The 12,089-nt window shown below is 51.4% G+C and overlaps 1 protein-coding gene across 1 annotated transcript; it reads left to right on the top strand.

The window, feature by feature from the left end:
- The first annotated feature begins 2,534 nt into the window (after window positions 1-2,534).
- LOC131478855 (uncharacterized) lies at window positions 2,535-8,479 on the top strand. Its single transcript, XM_058659416.1, is given in 10 exon segments — window positions 2,535-2,702; window positions 3,034-3,222; window positions 3,629-3,786; window positions 4,518-4,708; window positions 5,678-5,762; window positions 5,764-5,986; window positions 6,502-6,651; window positions 6,653-6,790; window positions 6,792-7,085; window positions 8,309-8,479. Coding segments are annotated over 10 exon segments (1,767 nt in total).
- The last annotated feature ends 3,610 nt before the right edge of the window (window positions 8,480-12,089 follow it).

The raw sequence follows: 12,089 nt of genomic DNA, 5'->3' as shown, positions 1-12,089 counted from the left end.
CAGTCCCAAGTGGCTTCGTCAAAGAGCAGCAGCTCCACTGCGGCTGTCGTATCATGGCCCGTCATTAAAACGTGCATGCGGTACCGTAGTAGCATACTCGGTCTCACGCGTTGCAACCCTCGCATTTCTCTGGTATGGGGCTGCTAGCGAGGCTTCCGAACATCAGAACGCTTGCTGGTGTTCTCGGACGATGAGCAGTGCTTGTATTACGTATGTTGCAGACCCAGTGTCCGCTTGCATATGTCGTGCCAGTGCGGTGGAGAGCCTATCAGACGCCTGTGCCCGGGTGCGTGTGTTCCAACTTCACGTCCTTTCTGGGATCTATAGTGAAGCCTGGATTCGCCTGGCACTTCTCGTTCTCACACAAGAGCGTGTACGCGGCTGGTGGTTACCTAGCTAATGTGCGAGCAGCCGTTGATGTGCCTCGTTCTGAAAGTGGAATCTGCACAGTGTAGTACTGGGCCGCCGACCGCAGTGTGTAGCAGACGCTTTTGGCCGCCTTTCAGCACCAAGTGGCATGCGGCGGACATTTCACGGTTCGGCATTCCGTCTGGTCTTTTACAGGGAAGGCTCTCAGATTAGATGGGACAGGTGGTGCGCTGAGCGGCCAACCAGCTGCAACCCTCTTATACTCCAGGCTTTGCAAGCTATTTCTTTCCTTCTCTCACCGTTTGTGTTTGACCATTTTTTTCGAACCAATTGTACAAATGCGGCTGAAGGCCATACGTACGCAAACGCTGCGAAAAGTTGCAGCGGGTATGGATAGCAGAAATCGCTTTGTTTACGAGACATACTGAGGGGCGCTGTCGGTGATACATGCGCCCCAAGCACACAGCACTCTGTCAGCTAGTCTTCCAGTGTCATTAACCTCTCCCTCTACTCCGGATCTTGGTATATGAACTAGTTTTTGGTGGTCCCGAGCAACATTCGATACCTGAGAATGTGCGCTGACCTACGGATAGGCGTATATGTGTTTGCGTATTTGCGTCAGCTGCATGTTTGTTACTACACACGGAAGAGTGGACAGCACGAGCCACACTCGCTTTATAAAGGGTCGCGCGCATGTGTAATGTACATGCGCTTACGTTTCCTGCACATCCCGTACACATGTTCCGTACTCGTTTTCAGCGTCTTAACCCTTTCCGATGATTTGCCTCTATGTGTGTATGGAGAGAAGCAAGTGGACAAATGCTCTGTATACTGCCGCTTTTTTCGGTATCTGTGCACCTGCAAAGAGTTCTGCGAGGATAGTCGGACAAAGTGGGTAGCAGGCTTTCGTGCGTGCAACCGCTGGTGTGCGGTAGTGTGGGAGTTCTAAGCACGTGGTCACGAGAGTGAACTTTCACTACTGCTTTGCACGCATGCAGCGTGTAAGCGCCCAAGCTGTTCAGTGCGAAGTTTTGCGGTTTGGGGAAGACAACCGCACGGCGCACGGTCGATGATACTATCTTTTTTTTGATGGCTAAAAAGCGTCGGTGGCGTTACGGCGGTGCAGCTCCTCGCAACTAGCCGGCTTAAGGCGGCTGAAGTGTGTACAAACGTACAAAACTATGCGCTTTGTAATACGTTTCATGCGTAAAGAATCGTTCAGACCTAGAGGGTTCGTGCACAAGCTCAAAACAGCAAAGCCGCGCGATATCTACAGCTGGTCGGCTTTAGAAAGGTGGCGGCGCACGTTTGCAACGCTGTCCTCCTGACTTACGAGGTAGGGTTCTGCCCTTGCGAAAGCATCCACTTAGAGTGGAGCGTGGCGTGCACGACAGTTAACCTTCCCAGCGGCTAGCAACGCTGTGGGGCGTAGCCGGCGCGTGGGTCAAAAGTCAGGGGCATACAACAAGGAGTTCACTGTCAAAAACGCAACCCGTTTGCTAGCATTCCCCCGCAGTATCCGTGTTGCATCGCTTTTCGGCCGTGAGCACGCTGAAATGCACTGAAACACAGCAGCGTGAAAAGCAGCTGCGATGCCTGTCAGCTCCTGCATGTGACGTATACCAGTACCCTCTTGGCAAGCGTTTGCCTCATGCACGCCCTCAATGGGGGCAGCGTAGTGACACACAAGGGATTGATATGCCCGGACGTGCCAGCAAGAGCTTTCACCCGATACCGCTCTTTGCTCGTAGGATCCCAGAGAATTGTGGAAGCAAGGTGGCTCAAGCACAAGCGCGACGAAAGGGCAGGAGCAGGGAGGGCTCTGTCAATAATTCATGTACACTGTCCAGCAATGCTGGTTTGCCCCAAACAAACTGATCCAACGCAGTCATGCTCTATGTGAGCAGATAGTCAAAGGTTCTGGGGCACACTTGCGCACAGAGTTTGAATGGCATCGACGTATGCGACGAACACCGAGCTGACTACCTCATTATACCGCCAGAGCCTGTAGAAGATGACAAGGAGTAAGCGCTTCATCAGACAAAAAGGAACAAGATTACGAAGAGAAACAACCACGGAAGAAATGCTAAGAAAAGCGGCGATAGAGCAGTCGTAAAGCGGTTCGAAAGCTGCATACTATATCGCGAGAAGGGGCAAGGGGTAGAATGTCGCTACCCACATCTCAACTAAGGGCGCGAATCAGCCTTCAATGCACAAGGGCGCGAATCAGCCTTCAATGCACAGCGGCTCGCCCTCATGTGATTGCGCGTGTTGGTGCAAAAGCTGCCACCCCGCCGCCTGCACATCAGCGTGGCAAACTTCTGACGCTGCAGGTACTACAGTGGACGTCGTGCCGCTTGAGGTGGAGCTGATCTCCCGCGCGCACGTGATACTCTGTTTGCATCTCTGTTCAGCTTGCAGGAGGTAAGGGCCACCATTCATCGGCTGTGGACAAATTGTAGGGTTGCAGAGGTCGGTTGAACGCCTAGCCTGGCACGCATTCAAAGCCGCATCGTGCTGTATTATTGCATGCGAAGAAGCTGAAGAGGCAGCACCTCCGTTTAACAGCAGCCCTTTAAGCTGCTCTCTGATTTCACGTGCACGTCGCGTAAGAAGCGGAGCAAATAAGTCCAACGAGCTCTCAACGTGACGATGCCTGCGTAGTTTGAAACACAAGGAGCCAGTAGAGCTGTTTCGCACTATTATCGCGATCTAAACATCGGAGCGCAACCTGATGAACTGACTGCACCTACGAAGACATACTCATCGTTGCATGCCTTCAGAAAAATCACCACAAATACCAGCGCCTCACAGGGGTCGCACATATCCACCAGTGCGCCTTTCCTGGTTCCTGTACGTGCAAGCTCTGAGCGATAGAGAAAGCTAGTCAGTGAGGGGCATTCAAACGTAGTCTAACCTCTCCGAAGTGCGGAGGGCAAAGGGACCTCGCGGTTGTGTCGCTTCTACTAGCTTCTGAGGAGTCAAACATCGTTGGCTAGGTGATGGTCTTCCTGCCGCTCGCCTTACGTCGAGCAGAGAAGCCACTCAGTCTCTTACATTCCGGCGCCAAGACCTAACACGAGGAAGTAGAATAGCGTACCTACTGCATGCAGCGGGTAGCTGCAGGCGATGAAACACTTGAGCGCCTCAAAATGTCATCTACACACACACGCTGCAAAGCACGAGGACACGATCAGACTTCCATTATTATATGAGAAGGACTACGTAGTCACCCCCACGTATTCGCTATGAAAACCAGTCTACGAAGCGGCGGCATGAGGTTGTCATCGCTTCACCGTACGCATATAATACAGGCTGCCCACAACCCGGTAGTCCGAGTCGGCACTCTGCAGTCACGCGGATTAGTAGTGAATATGGCCTTGTTGTACGCGAAAGAAGACACGCGGTTCCCGCAAGGCAACAGTTCACTCGTGAAACTCGTCCATGATGGAGCTGTGCATCACTTCTAGGACGGCAGCGTATGCCGCGTGGGCGAGGTGACCGACATTTGGAAAATCCCAAGATTTGCTAATAGGCCGCCCCGCAGCATTGTGAGGTCGCGAACTTCAAACGAATTCAGCCATCCGTGCATGATTCTTGAAGGAACGCGTCATGAAGTGCCCATAAAGCAGCTTCACTACGATACCGAACAGGGCTAGGCGCCGTCCGCCGTTCTCGTTGTCAGCCGTATTCGGAGCTCTCTCGTGTGCTCAACACTTCCCTCTAAATCACCTTAAATCCATTTACGGTCTGCTGACCTTGTATACGAATGTGTAAACATCCCAATCATTGGTCCACTTTATGTGTTTGTTTTTGTGGGCCCCGCAACAGTTCATGTGGGGGAACGCATCTGTGTAGGACGCAGGCTCACTCTCACTTCTGATCTTGCTTGCGGTTTTCGATAACTAAATTAAGGAATGCAACCTGCCTTCCTTCTACTACACAAGGCAGAGCGAAAAGGGGGGACGTTCTACAGGAGGAGGCGTTAGTGGCATTTGGAACTAAGACTTGCCATCTCCAAACGAGGCAGTGATCTATGTTTCTTTTGCATGTGCGAAAAACGCCAACATAGGTTTTGTACAGCAACCAAGTTTCTTTTGAATACGGTGCTTTGAAGGTGTGATACTTTTGGAAGTCTTTTTTTTGAGAACAAACGACAATGGCAACTCCAGCAGCAGGAGCCGGTACCCACGGCGTATCACGAGTACATTCACGGCCAAGCTGAATCCTGTGCTGGAGAGCCTGGTTGTAGAAATACTCCTCGAGCTTCCGGAAGACCCAGCAACTTTCATGATTACAAAGCTATGTCAGAAAGTGGGTCTCCCAGATCCAGTAGCAGGTAACCGCAAAAGAGAAGTCCGTGAATCTAGTAGGTATAGCGTGATTCTTACATCAACAAGCATGTTTTTCAGGAAATAAAAATGGCCCCGCACGCTATACTGGTATCGTGCTTCAACTCGCTTCTATTTGGTTTCCGCAAACGGTAGAGCGCGCAGGCTGCTGTCCCCCGGACGAATCGAGTCTCGTCTTTAAAAAATGAGAACTGCACCAACGTTATGCAAGGGAAGGGTGGACGCGCAGATTGCGTTGGGCTCTACCAAAGGATCCCGCTGTAAAGCTTAGTGTGTGCGCCCGCCGTGGCAAAGTTATTGCCGCTTATTCTTCTTTGCAAAACATTGCATATGCACTCTAGGAGTCTTGTAAGAGAAAGCGCCGACGAAGGGCTCGTGTAGTGGAGTTACTCAACAAGCATTCGAAACAAGTGACGCCGTGCACAATTACATCGCACGAACGAGTTATGAAGCGCGTGCTCGTTGTACTGGACGCCGAAATGATGGTTCTGAGTCTTGTCGGCCATTGACAATTGCGAGGCTATGTAGTTGAGGGTACGGCCGTATGATCGTGAAGACCCTTCTTTCGAGGAGGGCATAACCATACAGTGTTCTTGTGGCTCAGACGTCTCTGAAGGGATGCATGACGGTCTGCGGTGAAAGCTGGTCACCGGCATATACTTTCTCTGGCGCGCGGTCATACGCCCCGTTCTGCCCTGTTCATACTTGTGTCGAAACTGCCGACTGCCGACAGGTCGCACAGCGGATTTTTAGCCACTTCACAAGCGGCAGTGATGCCTTCTCAATCTAGTGTATCAGTTCCTGCTCGCTAGAAGCAGGCACCGGACTGCTTCTATGCGCTTCAACCCTGTATCATTCGCGCGGTTCATCACCCGGCGGTCAGGCCGATAAACTGTTGACAACGCCGTCACGAGGTTTGTCTTTGCTAAAATTCCTTTGTTCTGGATAACATTCAGGCGCGGCTGGGCGCAAAAATGAAGCGGAGGAGCTCAAGGTGGAGATCTGTTTGCTCCGCGAGCAGATAAAGGAGTTGCAGAAGTCGCAGGGCATCGCTACCCTCCACAAACCAGGGTGATTCTGATGAGTCAGACGATGATCATGATGAGGACACAGTCGACGATGACGAGGTGGATTTTAGCAAATTCAAAAGTCTTAACAAAATGCGGTGCTCTGTGTCTGCGGAAGTCTATGGAGAGTGGAATAAAAAGAGAAACTTCGTTGCTCCAGTGTACGCGAAAGACGATGAACAGAAAAAGCGTCTGGAGGTAGGAGCTACTGCTTGTTATCGTAATATCGCAAGGATGGAAAATAAATTCACTGTTCATATCCTTATAGCCCTTTCCATTGGTGTGGCACTCCAACACCAGGTTATTCAGGACGTTTTAGCGTTTGGGGGGGTTCACCACCACGTCTCCATTCTTAATGCCACCGGCGCACATATCAACAAGAGGCAGCGACCGCCCTGTTTTCTGGCATTCGTCCGAAAGTCTAAGCCCCGTTCATCCAACAACGCACTTACGCCGAGTGATACTAAGCGTCTTATTTCTTGTTCGAAAAGTCATTTTGAAGGCTTGTCGTGGGACGCATGTCGCCTCACCTACAAGCACAAGCTCCAACTGTCCTTAAGCGTGTGCCAGAAGTGTGCGTGCGGTGCATGTCCACATCCCTCACAATCGACACTGCAAACAAGAGCCGGCGCTCGAGCGGTTTTGAGAAACGGTCTATACAGACTTGTGCAACCCTATACTCCAAATCCCATGTGCGCATGCGCTTGCTGCAGAACATCCTCAAACAGTCTTTTCTCTTCCGTAACTTGGATGAGAACGATCTAAACACCGTAATAGACGCTATGCAGGAAAAGAAAATTGATGCGGATACGCAGTTGATCGTGGAGGGAGACGACGGGGACGCTTTGTCTGTGGTAGAAGCAAGGAGAACTGCGTTGTTCGAAGAAAATTGACGGAGAGGACAAAGTTGTGAAAACCGTGGGAGTGGGCGATACTTTTGGAGAGCTGGCCCTGCTCTACAACGCTCCACGTGCTGCTACAGTAACCAGCTCGACCGCATGTACAACTTTGGGAACTGGGGAGAGACACCTTCAATGCCATAGTCAAAGTTGCCGCCAACAAACGCAGGGAAATGTACGACTCGTTTCTGAAGAAAGTCCACCTTCTCGAGTCTATGGACGTCTACGAGCGTGGGAAACTCGCAGACGCTCTTCGTACGGAAATCTTCACCGACGGTGCATACATCGTGCGTCAGGGAGAACCTGGAGATACATTTTACATAATAGAAGAAGGCCAAGCTGTAGCCACGAAATCTTTCGGACCGACGGACCCGCCAATTGAAGTCATGAAATACGGGGTACGACGTCTACAAAAAGTGAAAGAGTGCGAGAATGGTGGCACATCTTGACTGTTTGCAGGCTGATGTATATGTATAATTGTTCATAGCGGACCGTGTAGAACCGCCTATGTGCCAACATTTGCGCTGCACTATGTGCAAGGAGCACCCCTTTGTCTAGTAGTCATTGACTGACTGTGGGCTCACTCTCACTTGCTGCTTCGCAAAGAAAAGGGGGTGACCAATAGGCACGTACCGTTTCCGACCTGACAGGGAGGATCATGTCACATCAAGAGCCTCACAACCAGCCCCTGCATAATTCGAGAGGGCGAAGTGCATGCTAGATGTGATTTGCGTCAATATAATGTGAATACGTGTGTCGTCAGATCACGTAGACATTCTCTAGACGCCAATGGTGCAGGCCGGATGGGCTGCCAGTGGAGGGCGTTCTTTTCCCGGCGCTATCTAGTGTCCCACGTATACGGCTCAAACGGAGCTCAAACGTACGTTCTCTGTCCACTTCAGCAGGCGAGATCACATCCAAGGGCGTACGTCGTCGTGCACAAGAACGTAGTCGTAACGTATGTGCTGGAATGACGTGCCTTTCATATAAACACACATTTTGCTGACGCATAGATCGACGTGCCTAAATACGGGCCTGCAGGGATCATTCGCAGTGCCGTTATGCCTGGGACTGAGTGTCACGGTTGGCTTGGGCGTATCGACGCACAATGCAGGAAGAATCACGTGTGCGCCGGCATAATATTCAAGCAACGGTCGGGCTGCCTCCCAAATGCGTGGTTTCGGTCGCGTGTCTGCGCTCCTCTTCCCGTCAGAAATGTGCGTGGTATACGCCTGCATGCCTCACATGGACGTCAGCTGGCGGATTGCCACGTAGCCTCACTCCAACAGTACAATCGCTACCATCTCCGCCTTCTCGTGCGCCCTTCCTGTGCAGACACGCTCGTTTCTGACACGTGGTTGCTTTGCAAAATCAGGCCTCGTGCCGCGCCACGCAGTCTTCGTGGGTTTTTCACTTACGTGACTGGCTCTCTTTCAATTCACTCAACATGTGATAACACGAGTTCACTGAACAACGTTCTTCCCGTTCCGTGTGGTCTATCCAGTCCATGTTCTGTGCTCCCCTGACACTCTTTTTTGCTCTCCCCCTTTTCCTGCTCCGCGTACGTGACACAGTGCTTTCTAGTTTTACCTCTTCTGTATGGTCATCTTCGTCTTCGCAGCCTGGCGACTACTTTGGAGAACTCGCGCTCATCACGGGAGACCCACGCGCAGCTAACGTGACCGCGTGCGGCACATGCAAGCTTGTTTCTCTAGAAAGGAAATCATTCAAGAGGTTGATGGGATCCGTGCAAGAACTGCTCAGCAAAAAAGCATCTGAATACCAAAAGTAGACTCACGAGCCGCTGTTTGCACAACGCGCCGCAGGAAACGGCCGCAAAAAATTGTCACAATGGAGCTGAGGTGCTTTGCATTTATGTCGCTTTCCCACGAATGTCACTCAGGTTCACCTACCCAATGTTTACGTCTAAGTATTTATTCGTCAAATACCGTTCACTCAAAGCCACTACGAGGCGAGGTTGTGCGTTCACATATCGTGCCTATTCTGCACAACCAGGAATCTACAGGCACATTTCCGATGTCATGACCTCAGGCCCAGTGCAAATGCCTAAGTTTCACGAACGAGTTGAAATCCTTGCTGGAGGTGGCAGCATGCGTCCAGGTGGTTGAACGGGCAAGCCTTTATTGGTGGCAAGGCAAGTCGGCGTGTGACTGCAGGTGCATCAGTGCTTCGAAAAATGTATTATACGATGCATGCGGCCCTCGTCTTGTCGCGGACCTCTGGAGAAAAGCAGTTGTATGAGGGCTTTCATCAAGATCACCTTAGCCCCATTCGACATCGCACCCAATGAATGCAAGTCCAAGGCTGTGTACCGCGGAAGTACACCTAAAACTGCCATGCGCACTGTGCGTCGACTTGCCCTTGACGTCAGGGCGGGGAACCCTGACGACCATCAGGGGCACAGGACACACATGACGGTACACGTTCAAGTCCCTGAAAAATGTCAGTTACCTAAGTCAAGTACCGCTGCGTTGGCTTCTCCGTGCAATGTAATATCTCTCACCAGAACTACGTGCTGGAAGCCGCGTGCATTCGACTTGATTTGGGGGCCGTATCGCACGATACGAGGAGGCGAGGCTACCGTGGAAGCCGTGATCCACGCGTATTGGACTCTGCGTGTCTATCTTGACGTGCTGTGGTGCGCTCGCCAAAGGAGGCTGCTCCAGATACTGTAGCACGGAAGCAAACTGGCAACCGCACATGCTACCGAGCCAGAATCCCGCGTTCCTTACACGAGTGAGGCTACCGAAGGGACGTAAGACACGGCAGTACTACCGACACCATGAATACCACGTTGGGCGTACGCAACACGCCTCATTGTAACAGTCAGCCTCAGGCAGCAACGTTCACGTGAGAAGTCGAAGTCACGCGACAGCAGCTGCGTCTATACAAGGATATAAGATATATGCCCTTAGTTCCGCTCGATAAGTGTGAAAGCCAACCATGGACACCAGCGCATACGTAAAAGATGGGCTCGACACATCGTGAGGAAGCTCAGCTCAAATCTTTGACGGGAGCGGTAGCTGGCAAGATAGTGCTATTACGTATGGTTGCCACGCATTTCCCGCCGTCTTCGACGACCGTTCTCCATATCGTTCGACCCCATGATATGGCAGTGCACGTGGTAGTAGGTGTTTCATATATGAGCAGAGCTCTGTCTCCTGAATACAATGCAAGTGCTGAAAACGCCGCAGCTCCCGCACACATGAGGCCCTATTAGCACAAGCACAAAAGCATGTCGGAAAGCACTAATAGTAAGCTCTATCAAGGACTAACCCGCTGCCCCGGTGTTTTAGATAACCTGGTAGCACAGATATGAAGCTATAGACATCGATGGACGCTTGCCTCCTGTATAGTAAACAGCCTCAAACGCATGCACGGCAGCGCATCCCGATTGCCCATCCCTGACGGTGCTATACGCCAGGCTAGGTCACGTGGCTCAGATTCCGTCACTTTCATAAGTAGAACAGGCTGCAGACGAGACAGACTAGCTGCAGTCGCCTGATCGACACAGTCTTCGTGAGTGTGTCCGTGTAAACGGGAGTAGCATGTGTTAGCCTGCATAGGGGAAAGTTGTGCAGTTGCCGCGCAGTATGATATAGAATGTGCCCCGTCCTCATTTGCCGGCTTCCTGAGATGCGTTCGCATCCATAGGCCCCCCACATACGACGCCATAATACGTCGAGCGACTACGTCTACAGATTTCGTCACAATGTACTCCCTCCGACTCAGATGCTGCCAGAAAGCTGTTCAGCCGTAGTGCTCAACAAAGTGCTCTGCTTGAATGTTAGCTTCACCGTTATCTTCCCTGGGTAATTCTCCCTGCACATCTTCCTACGCCTTCCACCGAGCTCGGTGACCATCGTCGGCGTCGAGCGAGTACGTCTAACAGATATCGTCACAATGTACTCCCTCCAACTCAGATGCTGCCAGAAAGCTGTTCAGCCGTAGTGCCTAACAAAGTGCTCTGCTTCGATGTTCGCTTCACCTTTATCTTCCCCTGGATGATTCTTGACATGATGTAAAAAGGGGGGCGACACGGCATTAACACACGAATGCTTCTTAAGGACGCTTCCTCCCCACGTCGTCCTATAACATCGCACCGGTTCTAGCTTCCTAATCCTCGAGCGACTCTGATTATTAAAGAGTTCCATATGTAACTCTGCTTAAGTATATTAGCTTGAAACCGCTGCTGGTGATGTTCTTTCTACCATCGGCCTGGAGCCTGTTCACAAGGCACAGCCAGCGACGTGGTGTGCCTACGCCCGAAGCGTTCCTGTATTCGACGTGTAGAATTTGCTATAGTTTTTCCAAGACTTCCGTGGAGGCATCGCGACTCCGTTGCTCACACGTGCGTACAGTGCACATCTACCTACGCCTTCCACCGAGCTTGGTGATTGTCTCACACGCACGTGTGTAGCTCCTGCTCGTAAAGGAGATCAGGGATGATGCTCCGAGGAGCTTCAAAGAGGTGTGTAGTTTCACAACCGTACACATACTCGATCCGGCTCGTATCCCCACGTGAATCATGAACGTTTTACACGGAGTTATACACGCAGGCTGAACGAGTCTTGTAAAGCCAAAGGGAAAAGGTAGCCACGGACGGTGTTTCAAGAGGTCCGTACACGACCTGCGCGCTTCAACGAGGAGGCGTTGCAGAAGTAGTAGCAGTACGCAGGAGTAGTTTCACCGTCTTGTTGCTTGCTGGTGAACCTCGTACTAACTGCATAGCGAGCTACCCCACGGGTCGTCCCTGGCTTGGACTACATCCGTGGCACGCAGGGCGACGATGCAGAGTATACCTCGTCTCTGCCGCAGCGTCTTCTTTTACCTCCATAGTCTCTCTTTTACAGGCTGACTGCATTGTACACATGGAGACTTTGTTTGCTAGTGCATTTGCGTAGAGGTTTTCCTGCATCTTTACACTATGCGCTGGCCCCGATGTGTCCACCATGCTCGCGACGTGTGCCCCCTTGTGCACATGCGATTGATTGCACACCGCGTACGATGTGAGTCATCTCATTCTTCTTCTTCCACAACAGCAGCGTCCACGACTATTGATGCTTTGGTAACTTTTTCTCGGACTTTGGATGGAGTAGTGGCAGGAAAAAAACGCTGTGTTTGGTAATGTCTGCTTGCCATTCATCTTTCAGTTCGCCTTCTCGTTCTCGCCGCTCGCTAAAAAAGAGTCCATGTCCGGAGGTCACTTTTCCTCTTCTGCTACTTAGTGTTTTACCGGTACCCATGTCTAACAATCTTATTTTTTTCTCCATTTCAAGCCTGGTTCCTCCCCCATCACCGACAAAGCTTTTCACCTTTCTGCTGAAGCAGTGTCTTAGTGATTGCAGAACCATTAGTAACAGCACCTTATCGTTCGTTTT

This window comes from Ochotona princeps, unplaced genomic scaffold, assembly GCF_030435755.1.
Source record: "Ochotona princeps isolate mOchPri1 unplaced genomic scaffold, mOchPri1.hap1 HAP1_SCAFFOLD_3918, whole genome shotgun sequence".
Lineage (NCBI taxonomy): Eukaryota > Metazoa > Chordata > Mammalia > Lagomorpha > Ochotonidae > Ochotona > Ochotona princeps.
The sequence above is the reverse complement of the archived record's forward strand: the minus strand, read 5'-3'. Positions and strand labels throughout refer to the sequence as shown.